Below are 26,183 nucleotides of genomic sequence, written 5' to 3'. Positions count from 1 at the left end.
TGAAAAACGTCCAGGTGGGATCGTACCGGGGCCGAGTTTTCAGGCGGGGAGGGTGGCCCGTGTTTGAGTGGCCGGTACAGGCTCTGCTCCCGGCATGCTCATATAGGCAAACTAGACAGGCCAGGGAGTGTTGGGAGGGGCTCACAGGCGTGCGCTGCCGGAGGGGGAGGCGAAGAGGGCTCTTTGTGCTCTCTCGGAGGAGAGTGCCGGCCTCCCTGTGAAGCCAGAGCCCCGATTTCCACCTAGGGGTGCCCCAGACTGGCAGGTGAGTAACCTGAAAACTGGAGGTTTGACCCAGAGCGGCCAACCCCACAGCAAGCCTGGTCCCTATGGGAAAAAGTAGGGCAGTGGCTGCGGCCACAGAAACTTAAGCCCTCCCAAGTCATAGAGCAGGTGGCTTGCTACCTGCTTCTGGACACACTACCCCGTGGTTTCACCCAGCCGGTCTGGGGTAGGGAATTTATAAATATGGCAGAGCTCATAGAGCTCGTGGAGAAACAAAGGACGGCCTCGCAATCTGGGGGAGCTGAACCGTCCTCTAGCGAACTCAACGGGTATGTCCCAACACCTAGCCTCCCCTGTACAACCCAGAGCTTGTGCGGCGTCCCGGGGTCGTGGCGCCAAACCGCTTGGGAATGAGGCGGAATGCAGGTGGAGGGGGAGGAGGGGTTGGTGTGCTCTGATAAACCCGTTGGCGGTTCCACACACAGGCGTGGTGATCGTCAACGGGTACAAAACGTCTGCTCTGTTAGACACCGGCAGCAACACTACCATTGTTGCTCGCCGTTTTGTGCTACCGCGACAGTGGTTAAATTTTATAAGGTCGGTATAACCTGTGTCCACGGGGAAACCCGCTGGTACAAGGCCGCCACGTGTGTCATCAGTTACGGGGGATCAGTCCGAAATTAACTGTGGCAATCCTTCCTGATCCTCCACACCGGTGATACTGGGGCGAACTGGCCTGAAATTAAAAGCAGTGAGACACATACCACTCCCGGGAATACTTTGAGCCTTGTTATAGACGGGCACGAGCCGTCTCAAGTTGCCTCCACGCCGTGTAATCAGCCGGCAGAGAGAGCGGCGGCTTCCCTGAGTGACGTGGTTACCCTCGGGCCGTCGCGTGCTGGTACGTCATCCACTGAAGCCGAGACGGAACGGGAGGAGGCCACGCCCCTTGAGGTCGACGCTGACCCTCTCTCTGTATTGCGGTTTCAATTTAAAGAGACGCCGGCTTCTTTCAGAAGGGAGCAATGGAATGACGACTCCCTGAAATTTGCAAAAAATGCAGTGGTCCTTGTAAATGGCCAACGCACTAATCAGTCTATACCACAGGGCCCTTACTTTGTATTAGACAACGACCTTCTTTATCGTGTAGCAATGCATGATGGGCAGGAGAGAAAGCTGCTGCTAGTTCCGCGTACCTTCCGGCGGCAGGTCTGCGAGCTAGCACACGCCCACCTCCTAGGTGGCCACTTGGGCACCGAAAAAACTCTGGAGCGGATCAAGCTCCGTTTCTACTGGCCGGGAGTCAATGAGGAGGTTCGTCGCTTTTGCGCTTCCTGCCCGGAGTGTCAACTGCGACAAATTCCCAGGAGGGACCGTGCTCCTCTTGTCCCTATACCCCTGATTGATGTTCCCTTCCAAAGAATCGGGGTCGATTTGGTTGGACCCTTAGAGCCCTCAGCCCGAGGACACAAGTACATTTTAGTCCTCGTGGATTATGCTACACGATACCCTGAAGCTGTTCCGTTGCTCAGCTACATCCAAAGCTATCGCACGGGAATTACTAGGGTCTTTTCGTGTGGGTGTTCCCAAAGAAGTCTTGACAGACCAGGGGACACCTTTCACCTCGGAGACGTTCAAGGAGACTGCCAAGTTGCTGAAAATAAAGCATTTAAAGACCGCGGTGTATCATCCTCAAACCGACGGGTTAGTAGAGAGGTTTAATCAGACTCTCAAGCAAATGCTGCGTAAGGTGGTCAGCGAGGATGGAAGGAACTGGGATCAGCTCCTCCCCCTCGTCCTTTTGCTTATCGGAAGTCCCACAAGCCTCCACGGGTTCTCCCCTTTTGAATTACTGTATGGGCGACAACCTCGGGGCATATTAGACATTCTAAAAGAAGGGTGGGAAGAAGAGGCTCTTCCCTCTACAAATATATTAGAGTATATCGCGCAGTTACGCGATAGATTGGGAAAGATTCGGCCTCTCCTTAAAAGTCACATGGAAGAAGCACAAGCAGCACAGGCCCGGGAGTTCCAACCGGGAGATCGGGTCATGGTCCTAGTGCCTACCTCCCACTCTAAGCTGCTTGCCCATTGGCAAGGCCCCTACGAAGTTAAGGAGAGGAAGGGGCTGGTGGACTATTTGGTGAGTCAACCCAATCGTCGGCCAAAGGAGCGGGTTTATCATGTGAACTTGCTGAAACCGTGGAAGGACAGGGACCCCGATCCCTCCTCCGGCCAGCCCCGCTCACTCTTCGCTCACACACACCGCCTTAACTTCGGTACGGACTTAAGTCCCAGACAACGGCAGGAGCTGGAAACAGTTATCCGGACCGTCCGGGAGGTAGTCAGCGAACCCCTGGAAGGACCTCTCTGGTTGAGCACAACATTGTGACAGAGCCCGGGGTTGTTGTCCGAGAACGCCCGTATCGTCTTCCCGAGGCAAAAGGGCTGAAGTGGAGCTTGAGATCAAGCGCATGCTGGAGCTAGGTGTGATTGAGGAAAGTTATAGTCCCTGGTCCAGCCCAATTGTGCTCGTCAGTAAGCCTGACGGGAGTTGGAGGTTTTGCAATGACTTCCGTCGGCTTAATCAAGTCTCCCAATTCGATGCTTATCCTATGCCTCGAGTGGACGACCTCCTCGAGAGGCTGGGACAGGCTCGGTACTTGACCACACTTGACATGACAAAGGGTACTGGCAGGTTCCTTTAACGGACACCGCAAAGGAAAAACGCGTTAGTACCCCTAGCGGACACTGGCAGTATCGTGTTCTTCCATTTGGGTTACACGGGGCGCCAGCAACCTTCCAGCGTCTGGTGGACAAAGTGCTCCGGCCACATAACTCATACAGTGCTGCCTACCTGGATGACGTGGTCATCTATTCCAGCACATGGACAGAACACCTACAGCAGGTCCGAGCGGTATTGCGAACACTTGGTGAGGCCGGGCTCCGGATTAATCCCAAGAAATGCTTCTTTGGGTTAAGTGAAGCCAAATATTTAGGCTACCTGGTGGGTCGGGGTACCGTGAGGCCACAGTGCTCCAAAGTTGATGCCATTTTGAAATGGCCCGTCCGTGAACCAAGCGGCAGGTCCAAGCCTTTCGGATTAGCGGGTACTACCGCCGGTTTGTGCCCCGCTTCGGAGAGAGCGGCGCCTTGACTGATTTAACAAAGAAGAGGGCCCCGAACATTGTGGTATGGACTGAGAACACAGACACTGCATTTAGTGACTTGAAACAGGCCCTTACGTCTGCACCTATTTTGATGGCACCTAACTTTTCTTTGCCTTTTATCCTCCAGACGGACGCTTCGGACACAGGCCTGGGCGCCGTGCTGAGCCAAAGCGTCGATGGTGTGGAACACCCCATCATGTTCCTAAGCCGGAAACTGTTGGACCGGGAAACCAGGTATGCAGCGGTGGAGAGGGAGGCTCTGGCGATTAAATGGGCGATTACTCAGCTGAGGTACTACCTGTTGGGCCGGGAGTTCACTCTTGTCACGGACCATGCGCCTCTACAGTGGATGGCCCTGCACAAGGAGTCGAATCCCCGGGTCACCCGGTGGTTTCTTGACCTGCAGCCGTACAAGTTTTCGCTCGTTCATCGTCGGGGTGCTCTCCATGCCAACGCTGATGCTCTTTCTCGGATTCACGACCTCTCGGTTAGGGTCGCCCGACCCGACGGGTCTGGGCTAAGGGGGGGGCCTTGTCACACACGTGCGCATGGGAGGCAGCTAAAGGGCTTGAGTGATGGCAGTTCTGAGACAGGCCGGGCTGTGGCAGAGTGCACTGACTCTTTTTCTCACTTCCCTGTAGACCATCCCTGGGAGACTCCACCTGGCTCTCGTGACATCACTTCCGGGACCGAACCAATGGAGACAGAACCAACAGGCGCCGGCCCCCTGATGTCACGTCCGGGCCTGATCCAATGAGTGACGAACACGCGTCGATTCCCATGACCTCACTTCCTGTCTTCCCCTTTAAAAGCCTGCCCTTTTTCCCCTTACCCTCAGTCTTGTCTTGGACTCGTTTGTATGCACATCAGTGCTGTTGTTGGTGAAAAGAAACGATTTTGCAGCCAGGATATATCTATCTATATATATATATACCCCCCTGTTGCGGTTTCTAAAGGCTCCTATAATGAATGAAGTCTTGAGACTTTATCTACCTTCTCTCTAAGGCAATAAAGTACCTGTATGTTCCTTGAAAACCTGAACTCTGCTTCCTGTCACTTGCGCAACTGTGTGACCCATGCTTTACAATACTTATATATATATATATATATAAAAAAAACAGCGCCGCTTAAACTGCAAAAATATTTTATATGAAAATGAGACCTTAGAGCTGTGATTCCAAATGCTTTCGCCACATCACTTTTCTTCATTCTGGAATCCTCTTTTTCCAGGATCATTAATTTTTGTTTCAGCATAAACTGACATTTCTCACTTGTTTTTGTAAGTTCAAAGAAAAATTAAAAACCACTATGAAACTAAAATTGTATAGTATCTATCCACATCTACCCACACGTTTACTAGGTGAAGCACTGACTCGGAATTTGGCTACACTTGCATGAAGTCACGCTTACCCTCTCGCCGAGCCAACCCGAGACTGTAAATTTCACAACAGAATGTCTCTTTCTTTGAGACAGCCTGTTGCAGGGTTCCTAAGTCTCGGCATGGAAAGTACTTGTTGCATTGCATTATCATCTTCAGTGGTCATTTTTGGTCAAAAAAAATCTTGTTATACTGAAATTTACATTTCATTAAACCAAAATTCGTTTAACATGATGTTGTATGAGCATTTGTTCGGGCTAACAAAAAATATTCGTTATTCTGAAAATTTCATTACTTTTGTATTTGTTATAATAGGATTTGACCTATATATTACTCCTGTCAATCATGAATAATCCACTGCATCCACTTAACAGTGTCATCTCCAGACAGAGGAGTAGCTTCAGTGACAGACTTTTGTCACTGTCCTGATCCACTGACAGACTATAAAGAGATCGTTTCTCCCCCACACTACGCGACTCTTCAATTCCACCCGGGGGAGTAAATGCTAACATTAATTTTATTTTATTTTTTTTCATTTTTTTTTTTTTCATTTTTATTACTATTTAATTTAATATTGTTTCTTTGTATCAGTATACTGCTGCTGGATTATGTGAATTTCCCCTTGGGATTAATAAAGTATCTATCTATCCATCTAAGGCCTGGGAAAGTTAACATGTTAATTTTTGTGATTAATGTGTCATTTGACGCATTCAAAAATGTTGTCACATTCAGAATTAGCACTCCCTCAGGCAGTGCTTTGGTCAGGACGGTGTTTTCATTTTTTTTTTTTTTTTTTAAATAATAAAACAATAATACAAAAAAGTTAAGTATGTACCTAAAGAATTACATAAATATCCAGTACTGTATTTACTGTATATACTACCATTAAAAATGCTATGAATTTTCATTTAAAGGTTTAAAATTTCATATTACATGGTTTACAACGATAGGCCACATGTCAGTAAGTAGCACTGGTGTTCATTTTCTTGATTTATAAATAATGGTATAGGTGCAAGGGAGTGTGGGGCTTATGGTAGTCCTGATGAAATGCTGAAGAAAAGTTGCGAAGGTGAAAATTATGCTCTCTTCTTTCCATTTCATGTTTTTGTAAGATCATTAAATAAATGTCATATCATGTAAGTGCTAAATAAATTATCTTTGAATGGTACTAAATCTAAAATAAGTCTCTAGTACTTGGGTAATGCCATAGAAGGAATTAGCAGAAACAAAAGAACAACAAGGAGCATGGCTTCAGAAAACTGAACTTTCAAAGATGAACAGATGAAGCAATATACATACAGTATGTTCAGTCTTTCTGTGGGTAGTTCAAAACCAGTTTGTTTCATTTGTTCTGACACTGTGGCTTTAGTAAAAAAAATAAAAATAAAAAAAAAGAGAGAGAAAACACAGAACTTGTTTGCGCAAACATGTCCGTGGCAGTCTGAAGTGAGGACACGTAAAATAACCAAACTGAGAGCCCATTATGACAGATCCACCACATTCAATTACAGCTCAGCTGCATGCAAATGAATGTTCAAGTAAGAAAGCATGTATTTTGGGGCAACATAAAAAAAACATTTGTGACATGACCATTTAAAAGGATTGCATTTTTTAGTTTTATTCAGATGTTTGATTTGTTTTACTTAAAATGAGAATGTGTTAGGCGTACTTTTATTTTTAATATTACGTTAAAGACAGTTATTTGTATTCCATACAAAAACAAGGTGAAATAAATTCAAAGGGTCTACATATTTATAGTCCTTACTGAAAATTGAAAATAAATGCTGTGGTAATTATACCGTGTTTATGTTTTTTTTTTATTCAGTGACTACGTACAGTATATAAGGATCGGAATCATATCTAAAACTTGAAGTTCGGACCAATGATAGGAAAAAACTTTATTTGTCTGACCTCTTTAAATTTTAATTCAATACCCCTGGCTTCAGTACTTCTGTATTAAACTCAACAATCTGACAGGTAGCTAACAGTATTGTCTGCCCTAATAAGACAATAAAATTCTAAGAAATAGAAGTGTAAAGATTATCCCTAACCATCCATCCATCCATCCATTCTCTTCCGCTTATCCGAGGTCGGGTCGCGGGGGCAGCAGCTTAAGCAGAGAGGCCCAGACTTCCCTCTCCCGGCCACTTCTTCCAGCTCTTCGGGAGAATCCCAAAGGCGTTCCCAGGCCAGCCGGAGACATAGTCCCTCCAGCGTGTCCTGGGTCTTCCCGGGGCCTCCTCCCGGTTGGACGTGCCCGGAACACCTCACCAGGGAGGCGTCCAGGAGGCATCCTGATCAGATGCCCGAGCCACCTCATCTGACTCCTCTCGATGCGGAGGAGCAGCGGCTCTACTCTGAGCCCCTCCCGGATGACTGAGCTTCTCACCCTATCTTTAAGGGAAAGCCCAGACACCCTGCGGAGGAAACTCATTTCAGCCGCTTGTATTCGCGATCTCGTTCTTTCGGTCACTACCCATAGCTCATGACCATAGGTGAGGGTAGGAAGGTAGATTGACTGGTAAATTGAGAGCTTTGCCTTACAGCTCAGCTCCTTTTTCACCACGACAGACCGATGCAGAGCCCGCATCACTGCGGATGCCGCACCGATCCGCCTGTCGATCTCACGCTCCATTCTTCCCTCACCTGTGAACAAGACCCCGAGATACTTGAACTCCTCCACTTGGGGCAGGATCTCTCCCCCAACCCTGAGAGGGCACTCCACCCTTTTCCGGCTGAGGACCATGCTCTCGGATTTGGAGGTGCTGATTCTCATCCCAGCCGCTTCACACTCAGCTGCGAACCGATCCAGAGAGAGCTGAAGATCACGGCCTGATGAAGCAAACAGGACAACATCATCTGCAAAAGCAGTGACCCAATCCTGAGTCCACCAAACCGACCCCTTCAACACCCTGGTTGCGCCTAGAAATTCTGTCCATAAAAGTTATGAACAGAATGGTGACAAAGGGCAGCCCTGGCGGAGTCCAACTCTCACTGGAAACGGGCTCGACTTACTGCGGCAATGCGGACCAAGCTCTGACACGGTTGTACAGAGACCGAACAGCTCTTATCAGGGGTCCGGTACCCCATACTCCCGAGCACCCCCACAGGATTCCCGAGGGACACGGTCGAATGCCTTTTCCAAGTCCACAAAACACATGTAGACCGGTCGGGCAAACTCCCATGCACCCTCCAGGACTCTGCTAAGGGTGAAGAGCTGGTCCACTGTTCCGCGACCAGGGCGAAAACCACACTGTTCCTCCTGAATCCGAGGTTCACTATCCGGCGGACCCTCCTCTCCAGAACCCCGAATAGACTTTTCCAGGGAGGCTGAGGAGTGTGATCCCTCTATAGTTGGAACACACCCTCCGGTCCCCCTTTTTAAAGAGGGGGACCACCACCCCGGTCTGCCAATCCAGAGGCACTGTCCCGATGTCCATGCGATGTTGCAGAGGCGTGTCAACCAAGACAGTCCTACAACATCCAGAGCCTTAAGGAACTCCGGTATCTCATCCACCCCCAGGGCCCTGCCACCAAGGAGTTTTTGACCACCTCGGTGACTTCAGTCCCAGAGATGGGAGAGCCCACCTCAGAGTCCCCAGGCTCTGCTTCCTCATTGGAAGGCATGTTAGTGGGATTGAGGAGGTCTTGAAGTACTCCTCCCACCGACCCATAGCGTCCCGAAGTGAGGTCAGCAGCGCGCCATCCCCACCATATACGGTGTTGACACTGCACTGCTTCCCCCTCCCCTGGACCAGAATCTCCTCGAAGCCGTCCGCAAGTCGTTCTCCATGGCCTCTCAAACTCCTCCCATGCCCGAGTTTTGCCTCAGCAACAACCGGCCGCGTTCGCTTGGCCTGCGGTACCTATCAGCTGCCTCCAGAGACCCACAGGACAAAAAGTCCTATAGGACTCCTTCTTCAGCTTGACGGCATCCCTCACCGCGGTGTCCACCAGCGGGTTCGGGATTGCCGCCACGACAGGCACCGACCCCCTTGCGGCCACAGCTCCGGTCAGCCGCCTCAACAATAGAGGCACGGAACATGGCCCATTCGACTCAATGTCCCCACCTCCCTCGGGGCGTGGTTGAAGTTCTGCGGAGGTGGGAGTTGAAGCTACTTCTGACAGGGGACTCTGCCAGCCGTTCCCAGCAGACCCTCACAACACGTTTGGGCCTACCAGGTCTGACCGGCATCTTCCCACACCATCGAAGCCAACTCACCACCAGGTGGTGATCAGTTGACAGCTCCGCCCCTCTCTTCACCCGAGTGTCCAAGACATATGGCGCAAGTCCGGCGACACGACCACAAAGTCGATCATCGACCTGAGGCCTAGGGTGTCCTGGTGCCAAGTGCACATATGAACACCCTTATGCTTGAACATGGTGTTCGTTATGGACAATCCGTGGCGAGCACAGAAGTCCAATAACAAAACACCGCTCGGGTTCAGATCGGGGCCATTCCTCCCAATCACGCCCTTCCAGGTCTCACTGTCATTGCCCACGTGAGCATTGAAGTCTCCCAGCAAAACGAGGGAATCCCAGAAGGTATGCCCTCTAGCAACCCTCCAGAGACTCCAAAAGGGTGGATACTCCAAACTGCTGTTCGCATACGCACAAACAACAGTCAGGACCCTTCCCCACCCGAGGCGGAGGGAGGCCACCCTCTCGCCCACGGGGTAAACCCCAATGCACAGGCTCCAGTGGGGGCAATAAGTATGCCCACACCTGCTCGGCGCCTCTCACCGGGGGCAACTCCAGAGTGGTAGAGAGTCCAGCCCCTCTCACGGAGATTGGTTCCAGAGTCCAAGCTGTGTGCCGAGGTGAGTCCGACTATATCTAGCGGAACCTCTCACCTCGCACTAGCTCAGGCTCCTTCCCTTCAGAGAGGTGACATTCCACGTCCCAAGAGCCAGTTTCTGTAGCCGAGGATCAGACCGCCAAGGTCCCGCCGCCACCACCCAACTCACATTGCACCCAACCTCCTTGGCCCCTCCCATAGGTGGTGAGCCTATGGAGAGGAGGACCCACGTTACCTCTTCGGGCTGTGCCCGCCGAGCCCCATGGGTGCAGGCCCGCCACCAGGCGCGCCATCGAGCCCCACCTCCAGGCCTGGCTCCAGAGGGGCCCGTGACCAGCGTCGGGCAAGGGAAAACGTTGTCCAGTTTTATTTTCATTGGAGGTTTATTGAACCGCTCTTTGTCTCATCCCTCACCCAGGACCAGTTTGCCTTGGGTGGCCCTACCAGGGGCATAAAGCCCCGGACAACATAGCTCCTAGGATCATTGGGACACACAAACCCCTCCACCACGATAAGGTGACGGTTCAAGGAGGAGGTTATCCCTAACCATTTGTAACCCAAAAAAATCCCAAGGCACACCATGATTCTACCAACCAAAAAAGCATTAAATCTCTTAGACGTGCTAAACTATCTGAAAGGGTGGGATGGGGGAAGCAAAAAAGCAGCTTGGAGATTGCTATTCGCAGACACAGTACTTTGAACACATTTCCCAGACAGCTTCATCTCTTTGCCCACTCATACAGGCGGTCCTCTCACTGCCTTTCTCCACTGATCTGGGGTCAGAGGCACCTTGTATGCCCATTAGTCCTCGGCTCTGTAAGAGTTGCTTGCGAACACACACGGAGGCAGATGGACCCCCTGACACGTCCCCTGGCTGCTAAAGTGTTCTCCATGTCCCTTGTCTGCAAAACAGTGATCACAAAGCTGCTTTTATGTCAGCTTCTCCAGGCAGTCCCATCATCCTCAAACAGGTCTCAGCCACCTGAGGAGCATGTCTCTCTTAAGTCAGGATCCAGGGGCACTACAGTGTTAATTCCATCGCACACCAGTTGAAAAACACTTGTGTAGAGCATAATTATCAAGTTGTCTATGCTGGTGAACAATTGAAGATAGTATTTGCAGAGTTTTAACACAAGTTGTAATGTATGTCCATTTAAGACTTACTTATTATTACAATTACATCAGTGTAGAGCAGTGCATTCAAAGTCAACAGTCTTTTCAATCATTTAATTTTTACTTTGACACTTCTGCATCTCATATGCTTTGCTATTTTGAGAATTAATACATTGACCTTGTTTTCTTCTTCATCCATCCATCCATTTTCCAACCCGCTGAATCCAAATACAGCCTTCATTTAAACTTGCCTTTTAGAAAGGTATTCAAATTCAGGTTGTACTTGCTCAAGTAGTAACTCACATTTTGTTAGAAGTTCAAGTTTAAAGTCATGGTTTAAAGTATGCCATTCATTTTTTTATTTTTTGTTTTTTTTTTTATTTTTTGTGTTTATTCCACATTAATTTTGTGATTCAGTGTGCATTTACTTCATGATTTCTGTACTAATATTATAATTACATGCTTTAATGTTAGATGCGATTAATTCCATACATTTATGCAATTAATTACTTCATTTCTTTAATCGATTGCCAGCCCTAATATTTTTGCTTCAGGTGTTACAGTGCCAGTCTTTTAAACAAACAAAAAAATACACGTTTCCAAAACATGTTACATCAGTTACATACATAAAAATAAAGTGATTTTAATAACAAATGTGTTTTATTTTAATCCCTGTTGTCATTTGAAGGCTTTAGAACTTATCCATCCTCCCATATTAAATAAGGCTGCAGAAATCAACAAGGCTTTAAAGCTAATTTAGGTCTGCCTTGGATTAAACTACTAGTTTAAAACCACAAAGGAGGACACAAGGACAGTGCTTACAAATACACCATCATCAAGAAACAACATTGTCTTAGAGTAAAGTAACCTCAGGGAGCCATAATTGTGTACCTTGAAAATAACCATGATGATAAAAAAAAAAGTCACTTCAAAAAAGTAAACCCAGTCAAATGATTAGGACACAATAGAAGTCATAAAATGCCTACAGGACAGCTGCTCTAAGTAGACCACATACAGCAAAGTGGCAGTATAAAAACACTCTTTCACACTTCACTTACTTGTTTCCAAGCTATCAATGTTTTGGGTATACATCCGAAGCAGCAACCCCTTTTCATGTAGCATTCTCACAAAATAGTGTACGTAGTTAGGTTTGTGCTTTCCTGGATAGAGTTCCTTAGCCAACAAAAAAAATGGTCTGGGGTCACAGGTGAAGAATTTAATATCAAAGATAGCTTCTGGGTAAGGAATGTTGTATTTCTTCAAGTTTGCATATAGGCCAGTTCCAGGAGATCTGTATATGAATATTGAAACAGAAGCATTCAATTATTTGATAGCTCCGCAGAAAGATTTTATTCCAGTTCTCTCTATAAAAATAACATGCCAGTCTTGTCTTAGCAATATTAATGACAGTGTTGTATAACACTTAATTAAACATTTCATTAGAAAGGCAAAAGAACCCTTAGTTATCAACTACTCAACGTTTTATATTTCAAAAGGAAAAAAATAATAGCACAAAACCACAAAGACTTGTGAAAGGAGAGCTATCCCATTAACATAGTGGTCATTAAATCAAAAGTGTGTTTAACCAGACAAACATTTACAGCACAAACTCCACTTCTTTGTCTGTGCTGAAAATCACCCAGTGTTGTAATTATCTGTTGCCATAAAAACGGCAGTGTGAATGAGAAAGAATGTCATCACCTTGTTCCTGATGAATTAACGTATTCAATAAGGTGTCTGCCAAAAATAATAGAACTCATTCTGGGCAAAATTATTATTTTTACAGAGTACATGATACAAAATATCAGTCTGAGTAAATATGAAGCTGTCTTTAATCTGAAAAACCCTGTATAGTCTACTGACCTGAAGTCTGGAATACCACTGGCTGTACTAATACCAGCTCCCGCCATCACAATAATATTTTTTGTGCGCTTCTGTTTGATGAAACCTACAATGTCCTCCAGGCACAATGAATGCCCTCTTCTGGTAGAATATGGTGGATGAATGGCTGTTATGTCGACCTTCTGGTTAACTTTGCCTGTTCTAAAAGCAATGCTTATATGGTTAGTTTAATGGAGAAATTTAATTTACAAGAAAATGTGAAATTAAGAAATCAGACATCTTAAGAGAGCTCCACACATACATTTATTTTACAATGTTACAGTTCATCTCAGCAATCATATCCAATAATCATTGTCAATTTTATTTTCATTCAAGAGACCATTCAGTCAAAACACCTACTGATCAAACAAATGGAATTTAACAAAATTAAATACCAGTACACTTACTTTCTCCACATCATTATCAAAGGCTATAAAATAAACTCTCATTTGGTTTCCAGTTCAGGTAATTAAAAACTTTTCATTAGCCTTAGCACTGTTTTCTAAAAGGTTTTTAAAATGGGATTTGAGTCATCTAAGATCATTTTTGAAAGAACTGGGAAGCAACAGTCGCAACAAATTATAACTAAACTGCTAATTCTGACCCTACAACTGGATCACATCAAATGTGCTTTCCTAAATATGCACATCATGGTTGAGTCTGAAATATTAACTGACGCATTAATTTTTGATTAAATCCTCTGTCCCTTCCCTGCTCTTTTCAGATTTACTATTCATTCCAAAGGAAGTACAGGGATAAAGTCTTTATTTTTGGCAAGCTCTTTCAGCTTGGGAAAGTCAGTCAGTCAGTTGCTGTCCAACCCGCTATATCCTAACACAGGGTCACTGGGGGTCTGCTGGAGTCAATCCCAGTCAACACAGGTCGCAAGGCAGGAACAAACCCTAAGCAGGGAGCCAGCCCACCGCAGGCTTGGGAAAGTGCTACATAAAAATGTTAATTAAATAGGAATGTGTTTGTAATTGTTTCAGAAAATACTTGGTAAATTAAAAAAGTCTTATCATTAAATGAACTCCAAGGATGTCCTTTATTTGCACCAACCAAGGTAAGGTTCGCCATAGCAAGTCTGCTTAGTCTTAAGAGTACAAACCTGTTATCACTTAGGTTCATTTACACAAAGTAGCTGGTGAACATTTCAAATCACACCAATGAGCACTCAACTAAAAAAGGTACATTCTAGCAATACCCCTCACCCATTAAATAACATCTGAAAAGGTCCCAAAATAGATAATCATTAAATGTCGTGTTATTCTGTAAACCAAATGTTTACACGTTACAAGTAAACTGTTATAACAGAACAAATCACAAACATAAATGTTCTTAATATAAAGTGTGCTACTACTAATCACAAATATGATCATTCTGTGCCATATCTATCCTCAGGTTTCCTGCCAGGTTCTTGTTCATGTGGAATCTGTACATTCTGACCATGTCTCTGTGTGTGCATGTTTGGTTAACTAGAAACTGTAAATATGCCCTTTGTGGTTGTGAAAGCAGTGGGTTCTGGAATGAATTGATGCTCCCCTCAATGAATGGGCTTTTGCCTTGCACCAAATCTTGGCAGTATAGACATTAGAAAACTACCCCTAAACCTGAGCTGGATTAAGTGGGTTTGACAATTGTTATTTTCAAAAGTGTCTATTATATTAGGCAGTATCTATATATGTATCCCTATCTAAGGGTTGTCTGTCTGACACGCAAAAACTCATGCACCCCTGAGCTTTTAACCTTGATCTTGGTCTCAGTCAACAGCTTATGATGTGATAAATGCAACAAGACCCATGAATTGGATGTGTGGGCCACCTCAGCCATGAAATTGAGCTTTGTCATTTTCATGGCAGGCAGCAATGCAGATGTGTGCCGTGGCCAACAAAAAAAACCACAGTGATGCATGCTGCTGACAAGAACAGTATGGTTGGGGGGTTCAGGTGATTCTCCCAGCAAGGAGCAACAGTGACACAACTTCATGCCTTGCAAAAAAGGAGTAATATGGCCGTCCGGCTAAAGAGACAAGAACATTACAGTAGTATATGCTGCTGACAGTAAAGCACAGTGCACAGGCAGACTGAAAATCACACACAACCAAAGCATTGGAGGTGCAGCCTTTCTACACTACTTTAGTGGACTTCAGGTCCGTTGCACACACATCTGTCAAAAAAAGAACTGTGGCAACATTGGATGCCAGTGAAAGACTTGGCAGCAACCTCGATGGAGTGACCTGGGGTGCTGTTTTTTGTAACAGGCACATACACCACCTTTCTTCAAGGACCAGAGGTTCAAATGTTACTAGTTGTGAATAAAATGCAAAGTTTAATTTTTGCCTTTTTAGTCAATGATGCCAATCACATACCAACTTACTTGATAACATTAAATGTTCTGAATTTTATATGTATTAATCTGTGATACCAAATATTACAATTAAAGGTTTTCAGTTTTAAACTATACCTTAGATTTTGCAATGTGGATCTAACTCTAACTACCTAAAACTCAGCTGAGAGCTGGGCAAGTGCAAGTAGAAATCAATCAGCTGGTACTCCATGCAGATCTTCATCAACAGAGTGCTGAGATGCACTCAGATATCCCATCCGTGACAAGACATAACTTTAGCCGAGTCTTGCTACATTCAGAAGATCCTCAAAGTGTTCCAGACCTTCTTTACCACACACTCTAGGAAATGTTTTGGCTTGGTTTTGGTTGAGGACTTAACTACTTCCTTCTTGACCTATTAGTATTCATATACAGTTAGGTCCATAAATATTTGGACAGAGACAACTTTTTTCTAATTTTGGTTCTTGTGGAGATATGGGTCCACAGCTCTTCCAGTAAAGGCTATTTTGTTTTAAATAAATAATCACCATGCTCGCGGCTTAGTGAGGAGGCGTGGTGGCTGTAGCAGATCTCGGGGTGATCTGCAGTGTGGGCGTTTCTCACCTAGTGCACAGGTGAGGGACTGCCCACATCCGTGATTGTTCCCGAGACTGCTAATGTGCTGCAGCTGCTATGGCCCCCCTCAATATATAGAAGCGCGAGTCAGCTAAGAGGGAGAACAGTGTAAAAACAAGAAAGAACAAAGAGAGAGAAAGACGGAGGTGGCTGGAAAGAACAGGAAAGAGAACGAGAGAGAGAGACGGTGCAAGTGGCCGAGCGAGTGAACGAACGCTCGTAGGCAGCTGTGGGGAAGCCTGGGTGTTAGGCTGACACCAGGAGTTGAAGTGGTAGTCGCTCACGCTGAGTGAGCATGTAGCGGGAGTGACCAAAGAAGAAAGACTGTCCACGTAAGGCCGGGGTGGCAGCGGGAGTCGGGAGGCTTGGAGGTGAAGTCCTTGGTGTGGGCGTCCTGGATGCCAAGGTTCCAAGTCACAGGCCTGAGATGAGTGCCAGACCAAAGCCAGGATTGGGAAGTCTCCAGACCTGTGTGTGTGTGTGTGTGTGTGTGTGTGAGTGAGTGTGTGTGTGTGAGAGAGAAAGAACGGACAGCTGCTGAGAGTGTGTCTCACCTGCTGTAAAGCCCAACCGGGAGAAGCAGGCGAGACGCTAGTTTAAAAGAGGCACCAAGCTTATTGATTTTAGAAGACTGCTTCCAGTAACGTTTTGAACCTCGTTTTTGTTCTATTTATTGATTTTTAACCTCCATGTTTCTTTGTTGGATTATTTATTTAATGAAGATTTAAATTTGAAATCACTGCACTTTAATTGAACATTTTGTTTTGATATTTTTAATAAAAGCACTTTTTAAAACCAACCCCTTGCTATTGTTGCCTCACTGTCTAGCTCACCTCGGTTATATCTATCGATGGTGTTGGGTTCAAGGGCTCCCAAAAGGTAGATGGGAGCATGGAGCAGAGCCCGCATTGTCACAGTTCTGTACATTACCACAATGAATTTTAAATGAAACTCCTCATGCAGCTGAAGTGCAGACTTTCAGTTTAATTCAGTGGGTTGTAGAAAATGATTGCATAAAAATTTGATTTTTTTAACACAATCCCTTCATTTCAGGGGCTCAAAGTAATCGTACAATTGAGTCAAAGGCTATTTCATGGGCAGGTGTGGGCAAGTCCATCGTTATGTCATTATAAATTAAGCAGATAAAAGGCCTGGAGTTGACTTGAGGTGGGTGCTTGCATGTGGAAGATTTTGCTGTGAACAGACAACATGCGGTCAAAGGAGCTCTCCATGCAGGTGAAAGAAGACATCCTTAAGCTGCGAAAACAGAAAAAACCCATCCAAGATATTGCTACAATATTACGAGTGGCAAAATCTACAGTTTGGTACATCCTGAGAAAGAAAGCAAGCACTGGTGAACTCAGCAACGCAAAAAGACCTGGACGTCCACAGAAGACAACAGTGGTGGATGATCGCAGAATTATTTCCATGGTGAAGAGAAACCCCTTCACAACAGCCAACCAAGTGAACAACACTCTCCAGGGGGTAGGCATATCGATATCCAGGTCTACCATAAAGAGAAGACTGTATGAAAGTAAATACAGAGGGTGCACTGCAAGGTGCAAGCCACTCATAAGCCTCAAGAATAGAAAGGCTACATTGGACTTTACTAAAGATCATCTAAAAAAGCCAGCACAGTTCTGGAAAAAACATTCTTTGCACAGATGAAACCAAGATCAACTTCTACCAGAATGATGGCAAGAAAAAAGTATGGAGAAGGCGTGGAACAGCTCTTTATCCAAAGCATACCACATCATCTGTAAAACACGGTGGAGGCAGTATGATGGCTTGGGTGTGCATGGCTGCCAGTGGCACTGAGACACTAGTGTTTATTGATGATGTGACACAGGACAGAAGCAGCCGAATTAATTCTGAGGTGTTCAAGGACATACTGTCTGCTCAAATCTAGCTAAATGCAGTCAAATTGATTGGGCGGCATTTCATGATACAGATGGACAATGACCCAAAACATACAGCCAAAGCAACTCAAGAGTTTATTAAAGCAAAGAAGTGGAAAATTCTTCAATGGCCAAGTCAGTCACCTGATCTTAACCCAACTGAGCATGCATTTCACTTGTTGAAGACTAAACTTGGGAAAGGCCCACAAACAAACAGCAACTGAAAGCCGCTGCAGTAAAGGCCTGGCAGAGCATTAAAAAGGAGGAAACCCAGCATCTGGTGATGTCCATGAGTTCAAGACTTCAGACTGTCATTGCTAGCAATGGGTTTTCAACCAAGTATTAGAAATGAACATTTCCAGTTATTTAATTTGTCCAATTACTTTTGAGCCCCTGAAATAAAGGGATTGTTTTAAAAAAACGCTTTAGTTGCTTCACATTTTTATGCAATTTTTTTGTTCAACACACTGAATTAAAGCCGAAAGACTTCACTTCAACTGCATCTAAGCTGTTTAATTTAAAATTCATTGTGGTAATGTACAGAACCAAAATTAGAAAAAAGTTGTCTCTGTCCAAATATTTATGGACCTAACTGTATGGATGACCTCTTAATTTCATCACTTGTCCTGCCCTAGTATTCACCCATAGGCTCTATCCTTGCCCTGCACCAAGATTAAGTCACATCTTAGATGAAAAGAAGCTAAACATTTCCAGGAGATCCTCACTACCTGCTTACCAGTCTCCCAAGTGTATCTGCTTGATGTCTTACTCTTCTGAGCCAGCTCAAAACAAAGTGGCCAGCTGACAGCTCTACACCTCTCTTTACTGCAGTGCCCCAGATTAAAAGGAAAAAAAAAATCTGTTCAAAATGCCTTAAATAGCACGTTGTTAAAATTAAGAGATGGTAAACCAATACTACACCAGTAATTTCAGTGAGCTGTTATAGGATTAACCTGTTAAATAGCATGTTAAAATAATGCTTTCCCAAAGTAGCACATCTCCATTATGCAAACATTTAATTAAAGGTTGGTAGTCCAAGTCAGATATCAATGAAAAAAAAAAATCAATTAAAACAGAGGCAGGATTTACGTATAGAAAATTTTAAATAAAAACTGCAAACATATACATTTTACCTTATCTCACTCCGATTTCTTTCACCCAGTGTTAGCTGGCAAAAGTTTTTTGATAAGACAGAATCTAGACTCTCAGAAAGCACGGTAGCAGGTTTGATTCTGGTAGTGTTGCTCACTACTCTAGCTTCAGTTTTCATTGTAGGACTTTTTACTTCATCTTTGTGCTGGGCCACTTCAGATATTCTGCCTGCATGATACTTTGGGCTTGGTAGAGGGCCTGCTTTTCTTTCATGACTCTGTTTAGTAGCTAGGTCAGTTAAACCTGAAATGTAAAGTAAAAGTTCAGTTAAGGTTTCAGTTCTACTGGAAATGAGAAAAAATACATTTTTACATTTCAACAGCTGCATCAATGAAATACAATAATAAACACCTTTAACATAATATTCCTGCACATAAAAATATATCAGTGATGAGGAATTCTACAAAATTCAAAAAAATGTTTTGGACCTCCAACTCCAACTAGTCATTTCATTTTACCAAAATTTTATTTGTTATTCAATGAATGAAAGATATACAACTAATAGGTATATTTACCTAACATCACCTTTCATCCAATGTTTAAATACACCTTAATCTTTACTATTTCATTATGAATAATGCTGCACAGCCACACAATTTGAGTAATTTTAGCCAACAAATTATTCAGCAGAAGTTTGTCAAGAAACACTACTGGTGCTCCTTTATACCCACAGTAATATGGGTAATTTTTAAAGTTTCTTTATTCTTAGTCTTTCTGGTGTTCATCATGCCGGAGAGACAAAACTTTCCAAACACCTACCCGGATGTGCCACTTCAAACTGGGACCCGAGTGCTGCCGTGTAGCAGGTGATGCCTCAGCACAACACCAGTTCTAATCCCCAACAGGCATGACCCCATTGGCTCTCTGACGGTTTTGACTCTTCTGGGGATGGGGCTCCCAAGGACTATCCAACCCCCATCACCTGCATAATGCAAGCAGCCTTCCTATGTCCGGCTGCAGCAGAGCTACTCCCGCAGAGAGCAGAAAGGAGTCCTGCCTGTTGTCTCAGAGCTGCATGTTTTTTTTTTTTTATAATGGCTGGAGTACCAATCCTGCCACCAACCCCCATGATTTCTCTGCAAGTTGAAGGACAGCTTGCCGGATGCAGTTTAACATCATACAAGCTCACGGAGTCCTGAATGAAGCACATTACCTGCATTGTGAGGGAGCGTCAATTATAGCACTATGGCCATGTGGCGGGATTCCCCAAGACTGATCCAGGTCGTAGGATTCTCATTGTTGAGGACCTGAGTGGCTGTACCAGGCCAAGGGGACAACCATGTAATACGTGGCTGCGGCAGATAGATGGTCGTTGCCAAAAAGGTGTACCAGTGCATGCTCCCCAACCTGACTTGACTTGGGGCCTCATGCATAACGGCGTGCATAGAATTCACACTACAACATGGCGTACGGACAAAAGTGGAAATGTGCATGCCACAAAAAAAAAAAAAACCATTGGTTTGGGGTTGAAGAATTTCAGCGAATACCAAGTGGAGGCAAGGAAAAACGTACTATTTGTTGGTTTATTACAGTGGTATAAACAACAAAAAGAAGTTAAATCGAGTGATACAGAGTGTTCGACAAACTTGAAAGCTCAAGTTGACAAAGTCACACAGTGCCCAAAATAAAGAAGAATTTGTCAAATATCAAAGTTGCAGTGAAAAGGCGAGTCTTAGCCCACCATCTAAGTGTCATATGAAAGCTTTATTAGGATACAGAGAAAAAAAAATAGGCACACAGTGGGGGGAAAGAAAAAAAAAAAAAAATCACGAAATGTCAACTTAAATCTTGAAATTTCCACTTTAATCACGTAGTTTATTTTGTCATTAAAGTAGAACATCATAAACTTCATCTTAAAATCACTTAATTTACTAGTTTCTCAAATCCCTTTGTAACTAAAGTAGCACGTTAAATGCTTTGTTTTGTATTTGATCTTCTATGTGCTGTGTGTGTGAATCACTACGTGCTTCTTAAACAGGCTTTCTCTTCCTCCGACAGGGCACAGAATCCATTACATTCGTGATATTACAGCTCTCTGAATAAATTCAAATACTGAGATGTATACTTGATATCATTTTCATGATGACAGGAGTTAAAGCATGTTATTAAACATGGGTACATGGTGGTGCAGTGATTGTTCCTGCCTCACGCAAGATGCTTGCTGCGCTATGTGCAACCTTCGATGAAATAATTGCAGCAGTACAGTCTCTTTCAAACATACTAACCTCAAATTCCTGTCCTTCCCTTTCTTTCTCTAAGTAACCAATCGCCACACAATCAGCTCTGTAATAGACGGTAAGCCATGCCACAAGCTAATCTATAAGCTTAGAATGCTGATTATTCACATCTTCTAAGGAACATTGAAATATCTTTGTAGTATATGTTTAATTACTCCATCCATCTATCCTTCCCTTGTCACGCCAGCCCCAGCAAGAATACAGCGCGAGGCAGGAACAATCCGTGAACAGAGTGCCAGCTCCTCGCTAGCGCTACGGCACCATGTCCTCACATGTTTAATTATTAACAATATATATTATTTAAATGAAGTTAACATTTTTTTCTGGATAATGTAATAAACATATTTTGCTGCATTTCATCTTAAAAATGATATCATCAACATATGTAAATACGCGCTTTATAAAGTGGCGCAGGTTGTGCAATATTATAACTATCGCAAGTTTACAGTAAGGTAATTGTACTAAGCACAAACAGTTCTACAAGGAGCACTTGATGGACTGATTGAGTGCATTTATAGTTCTTGGGATGAAACTGTTTCTGAACCGTGAGGAAAGGCTCTGAAGCATTTGCCATATGAGAGCAGTTCAATAGACACCATGGCTGAGGCAGCGTGTGCTAGATGCTGTATACCGATGATTCTCTTTCCGGTCAGCTCCTGTATAGCTGTGATTCCCCACTCAGATACAGTGATATAAATACTCCAAGTGGTGCAGTGAGAGTAATATGGAAAAAGATGATCCACTGTGGCAACCCCTAACGGGAGCAGCTTAAAAAAAAGATAAAAAAAGTGCAGTGAGAACAACGACGCTAAAGCAGCTATGGTATTTAAAATAGTTTGACCATTCCGTGGACCATTATATTGTTACAGGTTAATTACAATCAGATGCATTAAACTAAAACAGTATCCGGTTAATTTTAGTGTATTTATAAAACAGAGTCAGCGATGTGGATCTAGAAAAGAAAGGGAAACCCACTGGAACAGTAGCACTGCTTTGACACTGGGTGCCACCAATTTGCAAAACTGAGCTGAGAACTTGTGTACGCCAGGGTTGGAGCTACAGTGAAAATTTGTGTGGCTTTATGCCAAGTTTAGGTTTTATACATCGCGATTTGAACATGGAAATGTTCGTACGCAACATTTTTGTGCACACACACTGTTTATACATGAGGTCCCTGGTGTTCAGGCCATAGTGTGTGTTTATATATATTTATATATATCCATCTATTTAGATATTTATTTATTTAAAGAGCTTCTGTAAAACATGAAAAGGGCAGGATTACCTAATGTATTGGCCACATACTATTTATTCAAAATAAAGTTTTTCAAGAAGCAGACTTGGCTATCGTGTAGAGTCTTTAATTTACCGTTCATTTTATTGTTTAATTTTTTTTTTTTTTTTTACTTTCCCTGTAAGAACCATTTCTTGTACACTGTACAGTATATGGTTAAAGTTAAAATAATTACTAAAAGCTACAAATAACCTGACATCTTTTCAGGTTAATAATCATGGTCAAAGCTAAAATATATAGCCGACAACATATGGCAAAAGTTGCTCTCATCTTTCAGGTTGACTTTGGAGAGAGCATAGAAATTTACCAAGCAAAACTAAAGTGCAAAAATCCTCTCTCAACCTAGCAGAGCAAGATCATTTCCGAATTTTTCACATATCAGGCACTACAGTCTGACACAAAGTTAATGAGGCCCAAATTGAAAACCTCCAATTTAAAACTTTCAATTTCAGACCATGCAAACAAAAAAGGAAGCCAAATGAGATGGTCTTGTCTTAAATGTTAAAATCAAATTGACATCAATTTGATAAACTCTAGGCATTTATATGAGCAAAACTGCAAACAAACGGTAACACTTTAAAAAATGCTTGCCATAATGCTAGAAGTATCAAAAATAAAACAAGTGAGTTGGAGTTGTATGTAGAGGAGCATAATTATAATATTATAGCAACAACAGAAACCTAAATAACAATGATGGGGATGAGTATAACAGAGGGATACACATTTTTTAGAAAGGATGGGTACAACAGAAAAGGAGGTGGGGATGCTGTGTATGTCAAACCGAATTTAGTCAGTTGGACAATGAGCCACATTTTAGTGAGGACATGAGGCTTCGCCTGGAAAGCTTTAGGGAAAGAGGCCTTATTTTAGGAGTGTGTGTTATAGACCACCTATTGCAGACAGTAATTTCAACACACATCTTTTTAGTATTATTAAAAAGGCATGTTTACAGAAGGGGGATGTTATGGTCTTGGGAGACTAACTAACCAAAATTAACTGGGATAACCTTGCAAATAGCAGAGTACAAGAGCAGGAGTTCTTAGAAGTAATTGGTAACCGCTTTTTGACACAGTATGTTGAAGAATCAACGTGGGGTGAAGCCTGTGCAGATTTAGTATTTTGTAATAATCAGGATAGAATTGAGGGTATAGAGGTGATTGAACCACAAGGGTCAAGTGGCCATATCATAATACAATGCTCAGTGTTTTGTGATCATGCTGATGCAAAGACTAAAACTGTTAAGTTTAATTTTGGTAGGGCAAAATTTGAGCAATGTCTAAGGAACATAGACCAGGATAATCTTTAAAGTGTTCAAACAGCTGAGGAGCAGTGAAATAGGTTTAAACTGCTGGATGAGTACAAATCTCAATTTGGAATTAATATGAAATTTTAAAATCTCTGCAGTGGGTTAATAAAGAGTTAAAAGAGAAGCTGCAAAGGAAAATAACATTACGAAGGATATTAGAGAAGCTAAAAGACAGTTGGAGAGGAACATAGCAGATAAGGCAAAATACAACCCTAAGTGTTTCTTTCAGTATTTTAGTACTATAAGAACAGTCGAGGAGGAGGAGGTGAAGTACATCAGGAATAGTAAAGGGGAATTAAAAAATACAGACAGCGAAATAGCAGATGCTCTAAATAAGCATTTTTCTGAGATCTTCACAAGCAAGGAAGTAGATAGCCTCCCAGTGGTAAATGGGACTAATAAGAAGGTATTGATTGATTTGAAAATTGTAGATTAAATAGGCTGAAATCAAACAAATCTCCAGGACTAGATATTTACCCTCGAGTTCTTAAGGATGATAAAGAATACAAATATAAACCCTTCACACATTTTTAGGAAGTCACTGCACAATGTGAATATTTTGAAGGACTGGAAAAGGGTAAATATTATCCTGTCATATAAAAAGACTGGACACATCCAAGCAACTATAGGCCAGTGAGCTTAACATACATTATAGGATAATTAATGAAAGGAATTATTAAGGAGAAGATTGAGCAGCACATGGAAAGTACAGAAGTTTTTCTGAACAGTCAGCATGGGTTCAAAAGGAGATCACATTTTACTAATACGCTGGAATTCTATGTGGAAGCAACAAAAGGGTATGATCAACGTGGATCTTATGAAATTATCTGGGCTGTCAGAAAGAATTTGGTAAGGAGTCACATAAGAAGTCAGGCACCAAACTAAAAGAAGTGGGAGTTCAGGGTGATGTTTTTAGATGGGTGCAGAATTGGTTCAGGCACAGGAAACAGAGTGATGATGCGAGGAACCTTATCAGAGTTTAAGAGTGGTTTTCCACAGGGGTCAGCACTAGGGCTGCAACAATTTTTAATATATATACTCTATTTTTAAAAATATTTTTATTTTTAATAAATTTACAAAAACCTCAAGTAAACTTTTGTGTGTGTATATGCATGCACTGATACAGCACACTGTCTCACACTCCACACAAAGTACCACTAGATAGATAGATAGATACTTTATTAATCCCAAGGGGAAATTCACATAATCCAGCAGCAGTATACTGATACAAAGAAACAATATTAAATTAAATAGTAATAAAAACCAAAAATTAAAAAAAAAATAAAAATAAAAAAAGCAGACAATAACTTTGAGTAATGTTAGCATTTACTCCCCCCGGGTGTACAGGACCCCAAATTAGAATCTGTTAAATCTAGAGTACTGTTTTCACTTTTGGTCTCCAGGCTACAAAAAGCAACACTAGAAAAAGGCCCACAGAAAAGTGACTAGGTTCATTCCAGAGCTACAGGGGATGAATTAGGAAGAAAGATTAAAAGATGAGCCTTTTCAGTTTAAGCAAAAGAAGATTAATAGGTGACATGATTGAAGTGTTTAAAAATATGAAGGGAATTGTTACAGTAGATCAAGACGGTTATTCTCTACTACTGTATTGATCGTTTTTTTCTCTACTATTGAATGTTTTCTAAACCCAGGTCACTCAATGGAATGCCTCCGAAAAACTTCCACTGAAACTTGAGGCTTTTGGTATATTTTTTAATCACAAAATTAATGATATAAGAAATAATATAGTACATCCCCACCCAATACTGATCCTCTTAAACCCTGGTATTCCATTTTAAGCAAATTAAATTCTTTCACCAGGACAGATTTACCTGATTTATACAAAATAATTTCTCAACTGAGACCCTCCAACTGCGTCCTTGACCCAATACCAAGAAATTTATTCAAAGAAGTTTCTGATGTGCTAACTGAGGGTGTTTCTGACATAGTAAATTAATCATTAGATATGGGGGTATTCCCAAACTGTCTCAAGACTACTGTTATTAAACCCATTCTCAAGAAAAATAATCTCGACTCTTCTGTTCTTTAAAATTTTAGACCTATTTCTAACCTGCCTTTATTAAGCAAAATCCCAGAAAAGGCAGTCATTACCAGGGCTGTGGAGTCGGAGTCGGAGACAATTTTGGGTACCTGGAGTCGGAGTCGGCAAAAAGTTAACCGACTCCGACTCCTACTCCTACTAAATTTAAATAGGAATTAAAAAAGTAAGTTGAAATGTCCCAATTCACAAACAGTCACAATGAACTACTTCTCTGCTGTAAGAATAAAGCCCAATGCATGCAGTGCATAATGTTACCACAAAACGAACATGTCAAGTAACCATGAAGCATGCTTCTCATTGACTGTATGCGTCACTATATGGGATGTAATGCACAGGTAAGGTGCGGCACCGCTTTCCATTGTGTCGTGTTCCACTGTTACAGGGAACTGTGAACCTAGCCTAAAGCCCCCCATACATTTACAGATGCACTGCCGATTTTTCGGCCGTTCAACAGTCATCACGTCAAACACCTGAAAAATCATCTGGTGTGTTCTCAGCTCCGTCGGCTCCCCTTTGCTATGCGCTAGTGAAGGGGGCCGAAGGAGCCGAGAACACAGACCTCCCTACCTGTCTCCAGCAGAGGCTCGTTCTGCTGATCACCTAGCCGGTGAGTGACACAATGCACTAAACGTCCGGCTGGCTGACAGAGGAGACAGCCATCACATTACTTTGGATGGGCGCGGTGGTTGAGATTTTCGGCAAGCTGGATC

At 43.2% G+C, this 26,183-nt stretch overlaps 1 protein-coding gene across 1 annotated transcript in view; it reads right to left on the bottom strand.

Moving 5' to 3' along the window:
• The window catches only part of si:dkey-103i16.6 (uncharacterized protein LOC557125 homolog), a 99,383-nt gene that overhangs the window by 10,917 nt on the left and 62,283 nt on the right, over window positions 1-26,183 (bottom strand). Inside the window, exons 2-4 of the mRNA XM_039761631.1 lie at window positions 18,559-18,820; window positions 12,549-12,728; window positions 11,744-11,976 (exon numbers count right to left, since the gene is read on the bottom strand). Coding sequence (XP_039617565.1) covers window positions 11,744-11,976; window positions 12,549-12,728; window positions 18,559-18,820 — 675 coding nt within the window. The remainder of the gene's footprint in view (window positions 1-11,743; window positions 11,977-12,548; window positions 12,729-18,558; window positions 18,821-26,183) is intronic.

This window comes from Polypterus senegalus, chromosome 8 (assembly GCF_016835505.1).
Source record: "Polypterus senegalus isolate Bchr_013 chromosome 8, ASM1683550v1, whole genome shotgun sequence".
In the NCBI taxonomy this organism is placed as follows: Eukaryota; Metazoa; Chordata; class Cladistia; order Polypteriformes; family Polypteridae; genus Polypterus; species Polypterus senegalus.
This window is presented reverse-complemented; position numbering and strand designations above follow the sequence as displayed.